Here is a 22,022-nt window from a genome sequence, read left to right on the forward strand (position 1 = left end):
TAGAGACCTGGCTCAAAGAAGGGCAGAACTGGGTGTTAAATATTCCTGGGTACAAGCTGTTTAAGAGAGACAGGAAAGGAAGAAAAGTGGGGTGGGAGGGGTGGGGGGGGCGGTGTGGAGGTGGCAGTGGCACTATTGATCAAAGATGACAGTACTGGAGAGAAAGGATGTTCCTGAGGGGTCAAAGACAGAATCTCTCTGGCCAGAGGTAAGGAATGAAAAAAAGAGCAATAACATTGCTCAGTGCAGTGTATGCACCACGAAGTAGTGGAAGGGAGGTAGAGAAACAAATTTGCAAAGAAATTACAGACAGGTGCAAGAATTAGAGTAATCATAATGGGAGAATTCAATTATCCAAATATAGACTGGGATAGGGATAGTGCAAAGGGGCAAGAGTTCCTGGAGTGTGTTCAAGATAATTTTCTGTAGCAGTATGTTTCCACCCAATGAGAGTGCAGGCAATTTTGGACCTGGTCCTGAGGAATGAGTTGGCCCAAGTGGGTCAGATAACAGTGGGAGAGCATTTAGGGGACAGTGATCATTGTATCATAAGGTTTAGGTTGGCCATGAAGCAATCCAGAGTAGGGATAATTAACTGGGGGAAAGCTAACTTCAAAGGGATGAGAATGCATCTGAGTTGAGTGTGTTGGATTCAAATGTTGGCGGAAAAGACGGTAGCTGAACAATGGGCTACTTTCAAAGAGATAGTATTGCAAGCAATGTCAAGGTATATTCCCTTGTAGGGGAAAGGTGGGACAAATAAATCTAAAACACCCTGGATGACGAGAGAGATAGAGGTGAAGATGAAAAGGAAGAAGTGTGCATATGACATATATCAGGTAGAAAATACAATGAAGAATCAGGCTGAATACAGAAGGACCAGACGGTAAATGAAAAAATGAATCAGAAAAGCAAGGAGAGAGCATGAAAAGAGGCTGGCAGTGAACATAAAAGGGAATCCCAAGGTCTCCTATAAGCACGTAAATAATAAAAAGGTGGTAAAAGAAAGAGTAGGGCCCATTAGGGATATAAAGGAGACTGGCATTTGGGGGCAGGTTAAATAGCAGAGGTATTAAACAAGTACATTGCACCTGTCTTTACAAAGGAAAAGGACGCTACCCAGGCTGGGGTGAGAGAAGAGGTAACTGGTACGCTAGAAGAATTTACAATTGAGAAGGAGGAGGTGTTAGAAAGGTTATCTTTATTTAAAATAGATATGGTTCAAGGACAGGGTGAGATGCATCCAAGGATACTGAGGGAGGTGAAAGTGGAAATTTCAGCGGCACTGGCGATAATCTTCCAGCCTTCCTTAGACACAGGGGAGGACTGGAGAATTGTGAATGTTACACCCTTGTTCAAAAAGAGATGCAAGGATAAAACTGGCAACTACACACCAGTCAGTTTGACCTCAGTGGTAGGGAAACTTCTGGAAACTATAGTTTGAGACAAAATATACGCCACTTAGACAGTGTGGGATAATTAAGGGAAGCCAGCATGGATTAATTAAAGGAAAGTCATGTTTAACAAATTTTCTGGGGCAGAAATATTTGCTCGGCATGCGGGTATGCGCCTGATAGGCTCAAGTGTAAAATAACGCGCAATGACGTTTGGTGAGCATCCCAACGTCATGGCACACTCGCGCGATATTTCACTCAGTGTGCACATAGGTGCCGGAGCCTCACCCGCCATTAATTAAGAGGCCAGTTAAGCCCATTAAAAAGTCAAGTGATGCCGATTTTCTGTTGCCTGTGCGATTTTGCATTCGTCGCACGGGCGAAATGGGCAGGTAATCAGCTGACAATTTCAAAAACCTCATCCATGGGCAGGATGAAAAAGGGTCAGCAGCATTGCTAGTGTGAATAGTGAGGAGTTAACAGTTCGAGTCCGTATGACTCTTCTTCAGATCTAAAGAGAAGTAAAAATGTGACGAAATTTATACTGTTTAGCGGGGTGGAGCAGGTGAAGCTGGATAGTAGGCCAGTGATAGGTGGAGGCAAAAGAGAGATTGACAAAGATGTCATGAATAAAAGGACATAGGGGTGTTCATGATAGTGATACTGGCTAAAGAAGTTGCTGATGGTGGCATTAAGGTCAGAAAGCAGAATGTGATAATAGCAGGACAAGGGTAAGCACTCTGGAGAGAACAACATGAACAAGTGACATGTGGCCCTAGTGGGGGTGGGGTGGGGGGAGGGGACGGTAGTGGGGAAAAAAGATCAAAAATAGGATAAAAGATGGGGATAAAACAATGAATAAAAATAAAAATAAATAAAAATAAAGTGGATAAAAAATAAAAATGAATATTGAAAAAAAGGGCTAAAAAAGTGGTGAGAATGGAGGAGAGAGTTCATGGTCTGAAGGTGTTGAACTCAATGTTGAGTCCAGAAGTGCTTAATCGGAAGATGAGGTGCTGTTCCTCCAGTTTGTGTTGAGCTTCACTGGAACATTGCAGCAGGCCAAGGACAGACATATGGGCATGAGAGCAGGGTGGACTGTTGAAATGGCAAGCGACAGGAAGGTCTAGGTCATCCAATTGGAGAGACCAAATGCAGACTGGGTGACTACTTTGCGGAACACCTTCGGTCTGTCCGCAAGCATGACCCAGACCTTCCTGTCGCTTGCCATTTCAACACACCACCCTGCTCTCATGCCCACATGTCCGTCCTTGGCCTGCTGCAATGTTCCAGTGAAGCCCAACGCAACCTGGAGGAACAGCATCTTATCTTCCAACTAGGGACTTTACAGCCTTCTGGACTTAACATTGAGTTCAATAACTTCAGACCATGAACTCTCTCCTCTATCCTCACCCCCTTTTTATCCCCTTTTATCAATATTCATTTTTTTATCCACATTTTTATTTTTATTTATTTTCAGTTTTATTCACTTTTATTCCCACCTTTTATCCTATTTTTGATCTTTTTTCCAACCAGTGTCCCCTCCCCCACCCCACCCAAGGCCATCTGTCACTTGTTCATGTTGTTCTTTCCAGAGTGCTTACCCTTGTCCTGCTATTATCACATTCTGCTTTCTGACCTTAATGCCACCATCAGCATCTCCTTTAGCCAGTACCACCACCATTAACACCCCTTTGTCCTTTTGTTCATGACATCTTTGTCAATCTCTCCTTTGCCTCCACCTATCGCTGGCCTTCTATCCATCTTCACCCGCTCCACCCCCCCTTAAACAATATAAATTTCATCCCATTTTTACTCCTCTAGCTCTGAAGAAGTCACACAGACTTGAAACGTTAACTCTGTATTTCTCTCCACAGATGCTGTTAGACTTGCTAAGTTTTCCCAGAATTTTCTGATTTTGCTTTAGATTTCTAGCATCCGCAGTATTTTGCTTTTATCTGAGTAGTGAGGAGGTTGATAGATAGTTTGCTGCTGGTGCCTTATTGGTATATGGTAGCTTTATCTCTGTTCGGGGCTTCATTGTTAGCATTTCCAGGCTTCATTTCAGGACTCCTTGGTGTCTTTAAAGACCCCGGAGAATTCAGACCATGTGGACCCTTCCAGGTATCAGACAGCCTTCTCTTACCCTCATAATGGGAATTGTGATCTCTGCCAGAGGCACCTCCTCTGAGGAGGAAGAGAGGGGCAGAAGGGAGAGGAGGCCAGGTGTCCCAACGCAGCATCCAGGGGAGCAACCTGTGGGAGGAGACACGCTGGCACAAGGGGCACAGGGCCAGCTGGCAGTCTAAGGTGGAAGGGCCTGCAGAAGACGCCACTATCCTGCCAGGGTTTACAGGCAGCGATGCAGCTACTTCAATATGAAAGAGGCTCCGCCTCTCAAGGGAGACCATGACCCCCATTTGTCAGATGATTGGGCCTGAGATCACCTCCGACTGTGCGGTTGGACACCCCTGCCAGTGGCTCTGAAGATCACAAGGGCTCTCAACTTTTATGCATCTGGCTGTTTCCAGGGGACAGTGAGGGACCTGTGTGGAGCCCCCCAATCAGCTGTCCATAGTTGCGTCAATCTGGTGACAGAAGCTCTGTTCAGGTGGGTATTGACTTTCAATCATTTCTTTATGGACGAGGCCTGCCAGGCTGAGTGAGCCAGAGGCTTAACAGCGATTGTTGGGTTCCCCCGCATCCAGGGTGCCAACGACTGCATGCGTGAGGCCATCAAGGTGCCAGTGGGTCAGCCGGGTGCTTTCGTTAACAGGAAGGGATTCCACTCCATGAACGTGCAGATGGTGTGTGACCACAGGATGCAGATTCTTCAAGTCTGTGCAAGGTACTCAGGCAACTCCCACGACGCCTACATCCTCAGACACTCACAGTTGCTGAAGCTCTTCAGTGCACCAGCCCGACTGGATGGATGGCTGCTGGGTTACAAGGGCTATCCCTTGAAAAGCTGGCTCTCAGCCACCCAAGAACAGAGGCAGAGCAGCAGTATAACAGGAGTCATACCTCCACAAGTGTGGTGATAGAGAAGATGATAGGTCTTCCGAAGACTCACTTCCGATGCCTGGACCCTTCAGGGGAGAGCATTACATATCCCCCAAAGCGGGTGTCACTGATAGTGGTTGTGTGCTGCACTCTCCACAATTTGGCACTGGCAAGGGGGGGTGGGGGATCCACTGAAGGAAGAGGATCTTGACGCAGCTGCACAGGCCACACATGATGAATTCAGTGGTGAGTCAGAAGAGGAGCATGGTGAGGAGAACACTGAGGGCATGGAGGGCATGAGGGCAGGCGTGGCCACCTCATGCCAAGGCTGCTTCTTCCGCCCCTGACATCTCAAATGATGCTTTCCTTTGACCCCAAAGTCCACTCAGTGCCTGTGCAATAAAGTTTCGAGCCACTCACATCCAGAATTACATATTGGGATACACTGCACCACACTAAATAAAAAAGGTGAAGCAGACACAGGCCATAATGACAAAAAAAAAATGATCTCATGTTGACAGTCAAAACAAATTAACAGAACCTTCTCTGGTCTTCAACCCCAGACCAGTTAAATTAAACAAAACATTGCACAACAGAAGATAACCCATAACCAGTCCCTCTTGTGTTCATGGTGCCTTAAACCTATATTTGTGAGTGCTATGTCTTGGTGCTCTCCATCACTGGCACTGGCATTAGAGGCAGCCTGCTGACTCGGCTGTCTTGTTGGCCTTGATGATCTTGGCGGTTGACCTCCGCCAGTGGAGCCTGTGCAGGCCCCACCTGGGAGGGAGCGGCCAGTGCCACGGCTGGCATCTCCCCAGTCGTCGCAGCCTCATCAGATAACGCAGTCACTGGCAGAGGGGCAGAAGAGCTGCTATCATCATCCAGAGCGCCCTGAGAGGAGCCCGCAGAGGCAACAGGCAGCTCGTGCATCAATGTGAGGTTGCTCTTGGCCTCCCTGCTCATCATTGATGGATGGGCACCTAGCTGGGATACTGGGTGCCTCATCTATCCCCCACACGGACACTGACCACTTGAGGTCAGTGCCTGTGTGAGGGCTTGCAGGTCCGAGTGCAACACCAGGAACCCCTCATTCTGTTCCTGGAGGTCCCTATCCATGAGAGTTGCCATTCTCTCAATGGAGGAGGCACTGCACTCAGCCATGAGGGTCAACACAGTGCTGATGCTCTGCATGGGCTCCTCCATAACGGAGATCATAGCATGCATACCCTCACGGATCTCTGCCAGATCCTCCTGCACTTCCCGCTGGACATCCAGCATCTGACTCCAAGGCTCATCATCTGCCTTTAACTGAGCATCATCTTGGTCTCCAGCAGTCTTCCGACTGTCAGCACCCTGGGCACTCTCTGCCTCCATCTGCACCTCAAGCGAGTATGAAGTGCCCTCACCGCTGTGCCTCCACATTCTAGCCAAAGATCTAATGCCTAATCTAAAGATCGATGTGCTGGTATCTGCACTGGTGCCTGGTTCAGAGAGCGGGTGTGACACACGTGCATCTGGACACTGGCGGTCCACTGATATCAGGGGTGGATCTGAGGGGTCCTGTGATTGGGTGTGTTGTGGCAAAGCTAAGGGAGATCTACGACATGTTATTAGTATAAGTCATCACACTGTCACTGTGCATATCAGGCACCCTGGTGAGACCATGGCGATGTGCATATTGGTGCCATTGTCTTTCAATGATCAACAGGGACTCCAGATTTGAGGCTCCCATCAATGAAGAGCCTACACAAGAATGTTTGCACCATCTGAAATCCTCACCTCTGTGCACTGCATTCTCACCTTCGTCTGACACCCCAGTCTCTCTGCGGCTGGTTGGCCGAGGTGCATGGCGCCTCTCCAGCTCCAAGACATCCTGCTCATATCTGGTTAGGATTAGGAGGTTTGGGGTCCTCTGCCTGTGACATTTCACTGTTGTTGTGGACTATCTTCTCCTGAAAGGACAGAGAAGCATTGATTAGTCCACTCTCTACCTACAGTGTCATTGCAGCCTGGTTAACCCCACCTGAGGAACATCTGAGTCGTAGCCCTCGAGCCTCAAGGCACTCAGTCAAAGCAGCCAGGGCTCACCCCATTGGCCACCTCTGGTATCATTGACAATTGGCACTCAGACTCTAACACCCCTTAGCTCCACAGGGGGATGGCCAGCCCAAAACAATTCAACACACTGACCCATGCCAACACTCATGTACTCACCCTTCCTGAGCACAGCAGATTGTTAAATCTCTTGCGGCACTGGACCAAGGTGTGCCGCACCACATCATGGCTGCTGACTAGTGCTGCCACCTCCTCCCATGCCCTTTTTGTTAGGTGCGGTGGCCTCTTCCTTCCATCCCTGGGGACAAGAATGTCCCTCCTGGCAGCCACCTCCTTCAGGAGGACCGCAAAGTACTCATTAGAAAAATGGGGTGCCAAGTGCCCACCCGACCTGCCCTCCCACCTGGCGTCTGCAGTCACATTTGAATCCATAATTTTTACTCTCCTGCTGACAACACTAAAGATGTCTTTGTTGCCGGCAGCCTTCCAGGGCCTGACTGTGTCAGTTTTAAACTGACCACTGGGTCACCATTGGACCCGGTGGCCGACAGGCCCCTGCCACCGCCCGCCCCTTCCCCACCATTGGGGAGCCGCTGGCTCACCAGTGTGAAATCGCAGTCAGGGGCTAATCGCGGGTAACGGTCCATTTACTGGCTGCTCCCGGGCCCACCAACTATGTCCGTCCACTGACCTCAAAATTCTGGGCCTGGAAGTTTTTGAGGTGGTAAGAGAACATTGATAAGGGCATAGCTGTTGATGTGGTGTATATGGATTTTCAAAAGGCATTTGATACAGTGCCATGCAACAGACTTGTGAGCAAACTCCTAGCTTATGGAATAAAAGGGAATTGGCATTTGGATGAAAAATCGGATGAATGACAGCAAACCGAGAGTAGTGATAAATGGTTGTTTTTCAGATTGGAGGAAGGTTTGTAGTGGAGTTCCTCAGGGGTCAGTGTTGGGGCCCTTGCTCTTCTTGATATATATGAATTGCCTAGACTGTGATGTGCAGAGCATGATTTCAAAATTTGTGGATGATACGAAGATTGGAAGCATTGTCAACTGTGATGAGGATAATCTTGAACTTCAAAAGGACATAGACATGTTGGTGGATTGGGCAGACAAATAGCAGATGAAGTTCAATGCAGAGAAGTGTGAGGTGATTCACTTTGGCAGGAAGAATGTGGAGAGACAGTATAAAACAAAGGGAGAAACTCTAAAGGAGGTGCAGGAACAGAGAGACCTCAGTGTATATGTACATAAGTCACTGAAGGTGGCAGGGCATGTTGAGAGAGCAGTTAATAAAGCACATGGTATCCTAGGTTTTATTAATAGGGGCATTGAGTACAGGAGTAAGAAGGTCGTGTTGAATTTGTATAAGACACTGATTAGGCCTCATCAGGAGTACTGCGTCCAGTTCTGGACACCATACTTGAGGAAGGATGTGAAGGCATTGGAGAGAGTACAGAGGAGATTCACAATAATGATTCCTGGGATGAAGAACTGTAGATATGAGGATAGATTGGAGACATTGAGACTGCCTTGCTTGGAGAAAAAAAGGCTCAGAGGAGAATTAATAGAGGTATTCAAGGTCCTGAGGGGTATGGACATGCTGAATAGTGAGAAACTGTTCCCACTCAAGAGAACACCAAGACCTAGAGAGCACAGATTCAAAATAATGGGCAAAAGGAGTAGAAGTGATGTGAGGAAAACTTTTTTCACCCAGAGGGTGATTGGAGTCTGGAACAAACTTCCTGAAAGGCAGGTTCGATCGAGGTATTCAAAAGGGAATTGAATTGCTACCTGAAAAGAGAGAATGTGCAGGATTATGGAGATAAGGCAGGGGAGTGGGATTAGGGAGATAACTCTTTCAGCGAGCCAGTGCAGACTCAAAGGGCCAAATGGCCTCCTTATGCACTGTAAAGATTCTGTGAAGATGTAGCTTTTAAGGACCATTGTAAAGCAGGACAGAGTTAAAAAGGTTTCAGGAGAGCAGTCCACAAATGAGGGCCTAAGCAGCTAAAAGCATGGTCACAAATAATGGAGTGAAACAAATCAAGGGAGGGGTGAGGCCACAGAGAGATTTGAACACAAGTATGAGAATTTTAATTTGAGGTGTGACTGGACCAGGAGCCAATATAGGTCAGCAAGCACAGGGGATAAATAAACTGGACTTATTTAGGAGTTAGGATATGGGCAGCAGACATTGGATAAGCTCAGATTTATTGAGGGTGGAAGATGGGCAGCCATCAAGGAGAACATTGGAATAGTCAGTCCAGAGGCAACAAAAGTATGGATGTGGATTTGAGCAGCAGATGGGTTTGGGCAGGGGCAGGGAAGAGTAATATATATTGAGGTGGAAGCAGATGTTATTGGCGAAGGAGAAGATATAGCAACGGAAGCTCATTTCAATGTTAAGTAGGATGCCAAGGTCACAAAAAGTCTGGTTCAGCCTCATGCAGGAGTCAGGGCGAGGGATTGAATTGATCACTAAGGAATGGAGTTTATAGCAAGCGCTGAAAAAATGGCTTTGGACTTCCCAATATTTAATTGGAGTTTGTTTGTAAAGCTAAGAATGTATCAATTCACATGTCTCTGTGTTAAATTGTATCTACAATGTGCTGATTTCACCAATCTGCCCATATCCTCCTTAAGTTAATAGTCCAGCTGGGGCCTAACTAATAACAAACCAAAGGTTTATTTATAAATTCTTTGCTTACCTTCTTTATGCGTAGAATTTTGCCACAGAGGCAGAGGCGGGTTTGGAGGTTGTGGGAGGGGGAGCGCGGTGGAGAAAGCCAGATAGTTGCATGTCAGGATGGCTCCCCAACACTGTCCTGCCCTTGGGTAAGTTTCCCATGGAGCTACTATGGGAGTTGATAACCTGGTCGACTGAGGCTGGCTCCCAATTCAGACCCCACTTCTAGGAGCCATTTTCAGAAGCTGCTGTCATTTTCCCAGCATCAAACAGGCTTCCCTTTGAATTAGGAGGCTGCTGATAACTTGGAGATGGCCCACCGGCAGCAGTCTGGGGGAGCTGCTACCATCCTCATTTTTTACTATATTTCTGAGTTTTGAGTCACCTGAAAATGATGTCCTGTATACCCAAGTTCAGGTCAATAATATATATAAAAGAGAGCAGTCATCCTCATTCTGGCACTTTGGAATATCACTGTATATTTCCCTTCATCATTACTCTCTCTTAGCCCAAATTCCTATCTACTCTGTCACTGGAGGTTTAATCACATGATAGCTGGCCATATGTTATTTGACCATGTGACACTTGTAATTTCTCTCCTGAAACTTTGTACCACAGGCTGCAGACTTCAAGAATAAGGCCCACCATTTTCTTAAAGGCAAATAGGAATAAGCAATAAAAGTTGGCTTTGTTTGTAGCAACATACCCCAATCTTTAAAAATGTTAATTGCACTTCATTTATAAACATTGGACTCTCTGTAGTTGAGTATCTTTGCTCGTAGTTTTGTACCATCAGTTGTTATATACAAAACATTTAGGGAACCAGAAGGTCATCTGGAGATAGGAATAATCAACACTGGTAAATGAAAGTATAAGATGGAAAGAGAATTAATTGTATAAATTAAGGTTAAGTGTGTGCAGGTGGGGGCACTCATTGGATAATTACTTTTTTATGGCACAGTCAATGTTCAAATCCCAAAGGGAAACATGAAACAACTGCCACTTGTTTTGCAATTTGTATAAATTTTGGGATGCGTGCCCTGAATTCAGTAGCAATAAGATCAGCAAGTCTTATTGATTTTTACAAAACTATATTAAACTTAAGTTAATTGAGGAAATGACTTTAAATACATACATAGATCTACAAATTACTACTATGATAATTTCTAAATCCCCTAATCAATCTAACTCCCGATTACACTTTTGTTAAGGCAACAGCAAGACACATAGACTTTAAAAGACCCAGGCAAAGAGACATGATACCCTGAACAAGTGGCTTTCCACGTGAGTTTTCTTCACTTCAGTCCTTTGAAGACAGCAGCTTGAGGCATAGATGCTGAAGGTTTTTCATACTTGTAAGATCTTAAAAATGCCATCCCTTACAAACAGCCCTTGCCCCTTCTTTATACATATCTTTCTCTTTGAATACAAAATACCCATTGTTTCACTATGTCCTTGGACTTTATCTTCCTGATAATAAAACCCTCTCGTAGTACTAAGTTTTACCAGTAATCTTTAGGAAAAATAAACACACCATTCCTAAACTTCACCTGGCTAGGTAACACATTTCAACCCTCCTTTGAAAACAATCTAGTCTGGTCTATTTCAAAATGCATATATTCCCTTGACTCCTATATTTCTAAACTTCCCCATGTTTATCTAATTAACATTTCAAACCTTAGAGCACCTAGACTAGCTGCCTTTAATTCAATTAAATATCACACACACATAGACACATCCCACTATTACTCTATCTTACAATAAATTGTAACAACATTATGAGAATTATTACATCTTCTTTACAACTTGTGCTGATATAAAGAGATACTTGGTGCAACCGGTGGGCACCACAGTGGCTGGAGTGCACCATCAGCCCTGGGAACATTATTTTAATTGAAATAAAAACAAAAAATGCTGGACGAACTCAGTAGGTCTAACAGCATCTGTGGAGAGAAAGACAGAGTTAACGTTTCGAGTCTGTATATGGAGTTTTTGCAGCATTTTTCAATTTTATTTCAGATTTCCAGCATCCGCAGTATTTTGCCTTTATATTATTTGAATTGAATTTGATAAGTTTCCTCTAAAGTTTTCTTAAAGTGTCCCTTTAAGGGGACTAATTGTTTATTAGTTAATGTGTTAATTAGTTTTCACATTGGTATATTCAAAAGAGAGTATAAAGAGAAAAAATATAAAGAGACACTTGTATTACAGTGTCCCTTTAAGAAGATGTCAATTAGTTAATTAGTTTAATTGTTTTTAGTTTGTTCAGAAGAATACAAAGCAATATTTAATTGATTTGCAAAAAGATATTTATTGATACTGATGGTGGATTGCAGGGTTAGGAGCTATACATTTGTAATGTCTCACTTTGTGAATAAATCTAAAACTGAGGAAAGATTTACTCCTGATCTCCTCCTTTACCAACTGGATATAAGAAGCTTCACAAATGTGGTGGTGGTGATTGTAAATCTAAGTGTGTAGCATGTGAAATGAGGAAGGAGTGCTGGCAGGAATTAATGATTATACAAGTGCTAGGATATGAGGAGAGCGTGGTGTGAATATAGGAAATCAAAGGGTGACTGTGGAATGAAAAAGAGAGGTGATGCAGTATACCCTTGAGAATGTATGTTGAGAGATGTGATGAGAGGAGGGATTTGTTGAGAGTGTTGTCAGGTGTTGTGCAGAGATGCAGAGCGGTACTCGTCTTTACTAACCTTGTGAGGTCATTTAAGTCAGATCCTGGGGGAAATACTGGTGGCACTGATCCTGTCAACCTCTTCTGTCCAGGCCAAGTTTGTGTCTGGGCATGTGGCTACAGTTGTTGGGGAACAGAATCTCCCTCCTTGCCTTGATTTCTTTCACTGGGATCCCCAGGAAGCCATAAGAAAACCTGGGTGGGGAAGCAATCCTCTAACTTATCTCTGGTTGCACAATAGTTTCCAGTGTTGTTCAAACATAAATCAAAGCAGGGAATACAACTTCATTTTCAAAGATGCATTCCACTTTGAATAGGCCTCTGGAAGCATAAGGGAAATTGTGCATGTCATATAATGGGCTCAAAAACAAAAACAGAATTACCTGAAAAAACTCAGCAGGCCTGGCAGCATCGGCGGAGAAGAAAAGAGTTGACGTTTTGAGTCCTCATGACCCTTCGACAGAACTTGAGTTCGAGTCCAAGAAAGTTTCTCGAACTCAAGTTCTGTCGAAGGGTCATGAGGACTCGAAACGTCAACTCTTTTCTTCTCCGCCGATGCTGCCAGACCTGCTGAGTTTTTCCAGGTAATTCTGTTTTTGTTTTTGTTTTGGATTTCCAGCATCTGCAGTTTTTTTGTTTTTATCATATAATGGGCTGCCTGATTCCCAGTGCGTCCAGATGAGCAGCCTGTCATTGATTGGAAAATGAGAGCCAGGAGTTAAAATTGCTGGGCCTCACGTTTGCGCTATCATGGGGCTTCCTGCTCTACATAGAACTCTGATTTATGTCCCATGCTGAATGGAATTCAAAAGGTAGAAAATGTGGAGCGTAATTTGCATAACAGCTCCAGGTGATCTGGAAAATTGAGAGGCATGTCAGATGATTCTGTTTAGTGTCCTCATACATTTTGTTCTTCAGTCATACTCATCACATCCATGTTTTTCTGGGCTAGTGCTGGTTTTTGATTCAGCAAGCAATTCATCCAAGATACAGCCAGCTGCTGGAGCTCTGATAAACCAGTTGTTAACTTGAATTATTTAAAACATGAATTATTTATCTTATACCTTGAAATTATGAGCGCAGCTCCTGCTTATTTTATAGACCTTTAGCTGAAACGTACTCATTTTGATAAATACTTCATCATTTATGGAGTTCATTTGAAATAACATTATGATTCAACAGTGAAACTGCTTTTTTAATATGTAAAAATATTTTATTCCTCAATTCAGCATTTTGGACATTTCAAATGAAATAGAGATCCTATTCTGGAAATCCCTCTTGATGGTCTGATCGTCAAATGTATTTACATCAGGGCCCATAACTCCTGATCTCTTTGGGGGGTGGAGGTGGAGGGGGTGGGGATGGTGCCTGACAGGGGTACCCGAGAAGATGCACTGGGAGGCCCTCCCGCAAGTCCCCATGCAAGGACTGCACAGGAATTGCCCGAGAAGTTCACAATGCTTGCCCTGCATCTGGAACCATCCGAAACTCTGGTTTAAATCGGAGACTTTGGATGGTTAAAATTAAAACTACTTCTAACTCCTGGGTAACTATGGTACTGACCCCTCAACCACCACCCACAGGATCCCCCGACTACCCCTCACCACCCTCTGGCTACCCTCCCATGCACTCAACTTCCATATGATGCCCCGACCCACCCGACTTCCTCCCATAACTGACCACCACACCCCTAACCCACTGACCATCCAGCCCTCCTGACTGATCACCCAACTTCAACCCATCCTATCTCCCTACTGATGACCTGACTCCCCCCAACTGACAACACAATGTGCCCCACTGACTAACCAACTCCTCCACCATTTCCCTGCCCCACATCCTACCCTGTCCTCCACCCCCATCCTATCCACTTACCTTACACATCTGGCTTCTTAAAGTGGCTGGGACCTTCAAACATACCTGCTTTATGGCAGTTAATGGTGTAAAAAGGGTGTGTGGCTTCCTTTCCCTCGACTCTGCTGCTCTGCACTGAATCTACTGCACTTTTCCCAGCCGGCCCAAGTCGCCAGGTCAGGCAAGGAAGGTGCAGCTCCAAATTAAGGTAGGAAGAAAGGAGCACAGTGGCAATCTGATAGCAGTTGCCACTCCATAGAAATTCTGGCCCCAGGTTTGTCTTGACTAAAACTGCAACATTAACCCATTTATTTTAATAGTTGCTTGGTAGCACAGAATTTGAGTATTGCTGAAAAAAGAGACATGCTATCGAAGCTTTCATCTTGCGCTCATCAGGACAGATGTGAGTATACCAAATTTCAAAGGGTGTACCAATTTATTCTGCATGCTGCTGATTGGTTGGCAAGTCAACTCTGATTAGTCAAGGCATTGCCATGGAAAATACATTGCCCTTCCAGAATAATTTGAGGTAGATTGGACAATGTTTAGATCAGAAAATGGCAGCCTTATGCCCATTCATGAGTATAAATTGAAGAAAAGCATGGGGGACTATAGTTCCCTGGTATGTTCTCCATGGCAATGCCTTGACCAATCAGAGTTGACTTGCCAACCATTCTGCTAAAAATTAGACTAACAAAAATTTAAGATTATTAGTTGGGCTCACAATGTGATTCACTTATGCTTGCTAGAGGCTACATATATTCATAAGCAGGGACCTGTCCTCTGCAACCTCAAGGGACACGTCCAGGCATTGTGCCTTTTTTGAATTAAACAAAAGCATGGAAAACAATAGATCCCTGATGTACTCTCCATGGCAACACCTCTACCAATCAGAGTTGGCTTACCACCAATAAGCACCCTTTTCTCATGCAGTATAAATTGTTACCTCCTTTGAAATTTTGCAATCTTGCATCTGTCCTGATAAGTGTAAGGTGAAAAGCTTCAACAGCATGTCCCAATTTTTAAAATTGGCTAATGCCATGATTAAAATGGTGGAGAGGAATTTGATCTAAGCATGTTAAGTATTTATATGATGATATTGTCATCAGTGGTCTCCAGGCTTTGGATGGAGAATGCTTGAAAATTGGAGGACCTGTTATTTTGCTGAATTCAAATACAACTCATTTACATCTAAGCCACATTTGTTGAAGGGTAATTCTCTTCTTTAGGTTTGACTTTGTGGAAATTGAAGATCCAAGTGATGGCGCAATTATTGGACGATGGTGTGGCACCAGTGTAGTTCCAGATATACAAATATCGAAGGCAAATCAAGTCCGGATACGATTCCGATCTGATGAGTATCTGCCATCAAAACCGGGCTTCTGTATTTACTACTCCCTTCTGGAACCTGTAAGTCAATGGGAAAATTATCTTATTTAAGGAATGTGTATGCTAGTTTTGAAATTCAAGAAATGGAAATCATTTTATGAATTTTCGTTTGTCTATATATTATGTTAGAATACCTTTGTGTAAAAGATTAATATAGACAACCATGTTGACTGCAACATATATAGATTCTAACTTTGTGAGCACCTCATCCACTACTAGTTCATATTCAGAAAAATTGCCTCATGGTATGAATTTCAAAAAATGATTGGATGGAAATGTGCAAGTTTCCCACATTACACACTTTAGATAAAATATTAAAATTATAAGCCTGGATTTAAGGACCATGCAGTCATAGCAAAGGTGCAACCACAGGTCATTTAGGAACTGCACAGCAAGACTTTCTTAAAGTGATTTCACCCAGTTAGGGATCATTGATAACAAGATATATGAAGAGAATGTCAGGACAATTTAAGCACTGCAAAACTGCTTTGATAAAGCTTGAGATTAGAGAATGGACACATAGCCCCAGGGAGAAATTGTTCAGTTTTCTCTATGTTTTGAATGTATTTACAATGTCCCTACACAAGTGCCCAGAGTAGCTCACTCTGTCTCAAAAATTACCCACTGGATGCCCAGTGATTTGTTTGATGTACCATCGCCTGCAGGATACCTTTCCCTCTCACTGGATGCCCTGCAGACTGAGTACATTTACTAGATAGGTTTGAACTGGAACAATGTATGTCTACCACTGAAACTTGATGCTTACTGTTTGTCACACTAAGCTACTGGAAATTAGCATAAATAAAAAGATGTAATGTTACAGTAACTTTTAACAATAAGTACAATGGCAGGAAATGTAGTCAGATGAGGAAAACAACACTGCACAAGTAAAGAGAAACATTTAGTTCAAGTATTTGAGTCATGATTGAATGAAAAAGAAACAATTTGGTCTTCAGCCTTAGCTACAGCAGCTACTTTTTACCCTGTCAGAATTTTGTAAAATATAAACCATGATTTCTGTGATAAATCAAATTGTTAATTTATCAGTATTCAAATCAGCCAAATGTCACCACTGGAACATTCTGTTGCAGGTGATAAATATCTTCCTTCTAGAATTTCACTTGTACAAATTGAATACTATTTTCTTCATTTGTGAGCTGTAACATGTTGTACTTTAACTATGCAGGGGGTGTCTTAGCTATGCCAATAAGGTGTGGCAGTTATATGTCGAGGAAAGAAGGCCATTGTGTTCCTCACTTAGACTAATGAAAGAATATATAGTACTTACCAGTTGTGGTGAGCTAATCTGTTTGTTCTGTGCATAAGTGATTCTTGCCAACCTCAGGCATATTCTTAAATGAATTCTTTTCTACCACTGACTGCTAACTTTTGTGCATTATCTTTTTAGTCCCTTGATTAGCCATCATTCTCTGTCCAAGAATGCGGGCAGGCAATCTACTCCAAGGCCTCTGGTCACTTCTACATTTTAGCCAATCACTAACAGATACATTAGATCATTGTGGAGTGATTAACTTGACATTTTTCTTTGTCTGGCTGCTTTGAAGTGTCTGGTATCTCCTTAGTGTTTGTTTAGCAATCGATTTAGGTCGATATCCAAGGTACAGAATATACTTTAATTCAGTGTCACAGCAAAATGGAGCTGAGGCACTGCCCCATTTGTGGTGTTCATCCTCAATAACAATCTCATGGTTACTGAAATTACATGTTTAAAATAATAAAGACTGATATCACCTGTGAGAATTTAGAGAACCCTGGAGCTGGATGTTTTTCTCTGCTGTCCCTCAGTGAATTTTAATTTGTCCTGCAACCTGCATCAATTGTGTATCAGTATGCTGTTTTTTGAGTATATCATACAAGTTTTCATCTTCCCAGATTAATCTGAAACTGTCTGCTATGGCCACAGCGATATTTTTTTCCTATACATTGAATTTGGCCAGTTGCAGTCTCTGCACACGGACAGTCACAGCACCTGTGCAGTGACAATACGGATACTCATGAACATACAAAAGTGAAAGGAAAAGACCCATTGAGCCTGGCCTGTACAGGTATGGTGCAACGGAACATCAAGGTCGCCAACAAAACACTCTCAATAATAGTCATGTGATCTTCTGAGATAGCAAAGCACACACAAAACAGATTTTAAAAATCCTAAGCAAAATTAGGGAAACAAAATCTGGGAAATTTTGCTTTGATTCTCAAAGGTGACAAAACAAATTCCAGGAGACCACAGTGACTGCATTTCCTAATACGTCACTAAACTTTCATATGCAGTGACACTGACCTTCATCAGGAACTCATCCAGCTTGTTTTTGAATATGTGTAGTGAATCCACACTCACTGGGCAGAGCTTTTCAGTCGACGTGCGGATGCACGCCTAACCCACTCGAGTGTGAAATAGCGCGTGATGACATCAGGCAAGCGTCCTGATGCCATCGCACACTCGTGCGATATTTCGTTGGTGGGCGCATGAGAGAGTCAGCAGTGTGCCAGCCGACAATTAAGAGGCCTATTAAGGCCATTAACATAGTAATCAAGGGTGATTTTTTATTGCCCATCCAATGTTATGGTTGGTGGATGGGCAAATTGACCAGGCGGCCTTTGCCTTTTTGAGGAAACCTCATCCTAGGGCAGGGTGAAGTTTCCAATTTTAATTTTAAAAATAGATAAAAATGTTTGGACAGAATTTACATCAGCCATATGTTCAGGTGACTGATCCTGATGCATGGACATTTTTTTTGGCATTCGAAAATCTCTATTTATGGCTTTTCAATTCTTCAGCTCCCTCAGGCAGCTCTCTGCCTTCAAGGAGCTTTCTGTGAGCACTCACCCGCGCCCGCGCTGACTTCAGCGCTTGCCCTCCTCCAGCCCCCACCTCAGCAATGCTGAGCATTTCCAGTGTGCCTTTCACGCTGGCTGGCTGTTAATTGGCCAGCCAGCGTGAAATCGCCACATGCCGAACTCAAAGTTCTGCCCACTCTACGAGGCAGCAACTTGTTCCAAAAGTTGATGCGAAGCAACAAAAAGAAAAGACCTCCTGCCATCTAACCTAGTTCTATGCTCATGCAGATTACATGCATGTTCTCCATAACTACTCTAATTTAAATAGTTTATCCACATGGACACAGGGTTGGCAAAGAATCATAGAAACATACTGCACAGAAGGATGCCGCTTAGCTGATTATGCCTGTGCTAGGTCTTTGACGGAACAGTCGTCCTTAATCTCACATTTCCACATATTTATCTGCAACCTTCTACACTCTTTGGGTGATTCACGAGTGCTATTGGGGAAGATAAACTAAATTAGCAGGGGTGTGGTAATATTAGAGTGGAAAACCAAGGTGCACAGAATACTGGGTGAGACAGATAGCCCTAGAGTAGAAAATAGTAAGTTATTAGATGGGTTCAGAGTAAAGCGGAAAATAATTCAGTCTAAATTAAGGTTACCGTCATGTATGTGAATGTGTGGAGCTTGGTAAGTAAAATTGGTGAGTTGTAGGCATAGATAGCCACATGAAAATATGATATGACTATAATGGAGACGACTCAAAGAAGGACAGGACAGGGCATTAATTATTCCTTAATACAAGGTGTTCAGGAAAGAAAGGAAAGGGGGAGGGGTGGATATATTGACTAAAGAGAAAATTGCAGTGGTGGAGAGAGAAAATATCACAGAGGAGTCAAGGGCAGAATCTATTTGGTTTGAGTTAAGGGGAAAAAAATAAATGCATTTATATTGCTCGGTGTCGTCTATAGGCCATAAACTATTGAGAAAGATGTAGCAGAATAATTTTGCATAGAAATTACAGAGAGGTGCAAGAATTATAAGGTGGTTATAATGGGAGACTTTAATTATCCAAATGTACACTGGGATAGGAGTAGTGTAAAGGGTAGAGAGGGACAAAAGTTTCTGGAGTATGTTCAGGAAAATTTTTTGCAACAGTTTCCAGTCCAATGAAAAAGGAGGCTTTACCTCAGGAATTAGGTGGGCCAGGTGGATCAGTGTCAGTGGGGAACATTTAGGGGACAATGATCATTTTATCATTAGGTTTAGGCTGGCTGTGGAAAATGACAAAGAACAATCAAGAGTAAGGATAATTAACTAGGGGAAAACCAACTTCAAAGGGTAAGAATGGATCTGGACCAAATAAATTGAAATCAAATGTTGGTAAGCAAAACTGTAACTGAACAATGGGCTACCTTCAAAGAAGAGATAATTAGGGTACAGTCAAGGTATATTCCCATGAAGGGCAAATAAATCCCAGTACAGTGGTCCGAATGCCAACCCCTAAAAAATACTACTACTTTCTGCTTTCTGTCCCTTTGTATCAATGCTGCCACTGTCCCTTCATCCCATGGCCTGTAATTTTTCTAACAAGTCTATGATGTGGTATTTTATCCAACACCTTTTGAAAATCCTTGAACAGAACATCAACAGCATTATTTTCATCAGCATTCTCATTGCATGTTGTAAAGCCCTAGAAATACATACTACTGAGAAATATTTCTGAAGGAATAATGATTTTGCCAAGTATTTCTATTCACTTAACTACACTAATTGTTGTTAAATATAACTGTTGAATGACCTTTGCCAAAAAGCTCACATTGGAATGGAAACTGAATTCCAATGCTGTAAGAACAGTTTTTATGGATAACTGAAAGTATGTTTATGTAATTTGCTTGATTATAATATGCACATTTCAGTGCAGCACAACAAATCCTTAAAAAAAAATATAGGGCTGTGTCACACAGTTTAGCAATTTAATTCTAATTTGGGAAACTCTGGGCCCTTTTGGCATCATTTCTCTTTTATCTTATCAGCAAGAGATGGTACCTGCTTTGCTAAGGATGCTGTTCCCATTATTCAGAATCAGAGCCCCCAGTATTAATGGCGAGGTAAGAAGTGTGTGGGGGAGCCCTGGAGAAGGCGAAGCATGAACTTGGCAAGGCCAGAAGTTGGAGGCCCTGCCAATCTTAATGGCAGGGCTGCATTTAAGTAATTTTGTTTTGTTTTCAGCCTGACAGCCAGCTAGTTTGACTGACTAGCCAGTGGATAGGGACAGAAATTTAGCAGCAGGAGAATGCATACAGTACCCTTGGGAAAGGAAGAAGACTCCAGGCTGTGACTGGTCGGTAGAGAGGAAGGCCATAGTCAATGGGAGGACGGATCTGGAACACAATATGTTATGTGAGGAAGAAGGTGGTACCAAGTTCCGATGGTGGTTGTGGGGGATTGAGTGAGAATAGGGGTGTGGAGAGGGTGAGGGCAGATCCAGGTTGATTGAGAATAAGGTAGAGGTGATGGGGTTATTGGCATGAGGATCTAGTCCATGTTCAGGATTAGGAGGTGAGAGATCCAAGTTCAGGAGGGTCTAGGCCCACACTCAGGAGTGCGGGTGTTGGGAAGTGGGGGTAATGATCCAGGCCCATGAACGGAATTGGAGATAGGGCTGGGGAGAGGTGGTATGATAGGATCCAGGAACATGTTTGGGAATCAGGAACAGTGGGTAGCGCTGAAAGTCCAGGCCCACAATCATATACTGGAATCGGAAAAATGCAGGTCCACTGTTGGGTGCGGCCAGCCCCATGATTGGAATCGAGGATGAAAGCAGGAGTTCTAAGCTTGCAATTGAGGCAGGGGGCAGGATGGAGGGATGGAATAGATCCAGGTCCACCATCGGGACCAGAGCAGGGCAGAAGGGTGAGGCCTAGGAATGGAAGCTAAGGGTTGGTAGAAGGATCCAGGTCCAAGAAGACAGGAAGAATGGGGGTTTGAAGAGTCCTAACATCTGCTGAATTGAAAAAGACTGAGATGTCACTTATTATGAATGGCAATTTTTCACACCAAAAGAATGATTGTGAAAGGAGCTTAACGCACTGATCAGCTTTAACAAGGTTGTACTTAGCTGATGTATCAATCCATGCTTTTGCAATTTATTTAAACATATTATTCATTTTGCAGTTATTCATTTAACAGGGAGAGCTATCATTTGAAGGGACAGAAAAAGGATTTGTGTATGGAGATGCTATTCTCTTTAACACCTTTATCAGTTATTCACTTAAGTGAGTTTCCTGTCATACTCTATTTTCAATTGCTATGACCTTGTGATGCTAGTTGTGAGTATTTAGAAGTTCTGAATATTTAGAGATTGTGAGTATTTAGAGATTTATGTACTTTATTAATGGTGAGGCAAAAAAAGATCTCGGTTTCTTTCTCACTCAATGCTCGAGTTTGGAGTCCTGCATGATATACATATAGTTGGCATCAGCCCAACCTAGATGTGCAACACCATGTTAGCTATATTAAATGCCGGGCCTATTTTCCCATTGCAGTTAGATCCGATTGTAGTTATTCTTCTCATTCAAGGTTCCAACAACCATACAATTTAATTTTATCTATGAACCTTTAACACCCATCCCTAATTCCTTTAATATGGTAGTGGTGAACTGTCTTCTTGTGCTGCAGTCCATGTGGTGAAGACTGTCTGATTGTGCTGTTAGGTAGGAATGCCAGTATTTTGACCCAGCAACACTGAGGAACAATGATTGATGTTCAAATCAGGATGGTGTGTGACTTAGAGGGTAAGTTGGGGTTGATGGTATTCCCACATACCTGCTGTCCTTATCCGACAAGGTGGTGGATACTTCTATATTGGGGAATCATGATGCTTTCATGCACCTGGTCCAGTTCAGCTTCTGTCAAAGGTGAACCCCAGGATGTTGTTGGTGAGAAACTTGGTAAAGTTCATGCCATTGGATGTCAAGGGAAGGTAGTTATGTTGGTGGAAATGGTTATTCCCTTGCACTTGTATGGCACAAATGTTACTTTCCACTTATCAGCTTGGGTGATGTCAATTTTCTGTTGCATATCTGCATGGACCACATAACTATCTGAGGAATTACATATGAAGCTGAAC

General features: G+C 43.4%; 1 protein-coding gene across 1 annotated transcript in view; it reads left to right on the plus strand.

The window, feature by feature from the left end:
• Positions 1 to 22,022, plus strand: part of pdgfc (platelet derived growth factor c) — a 443,053-nt gene that overhangs the window by 215,369 nt on the left and 205,662 nt on the right. Inside the window, exon 3 of the mRNA XM_041187762.1 lies at positions 14,928 to 15,108. Coding sequence (XP_041043696.1) covers positions 14,928 to 15,108 — 181 coding nt within the window. The remainder of the gene's footprint in view (positions 1 to 14,927; positions 15,109 to 22,022) is intronic.

Source organism: Carcharodon carcharias, chromosome 1 (assembly GCF_017639515.1).
Source record: "Carcharodon carcharias isolate sCarCar2 chromosome 1, sCarCar2.pri, whole genome shotgun sequence".
NCBI classification, from domain to species: Eukaryota; Metazoa; Chordata; class Chondrichthyes; order Lamniformes; family Lamnidae; genus Carcharodon; species Carcharodon carcharias.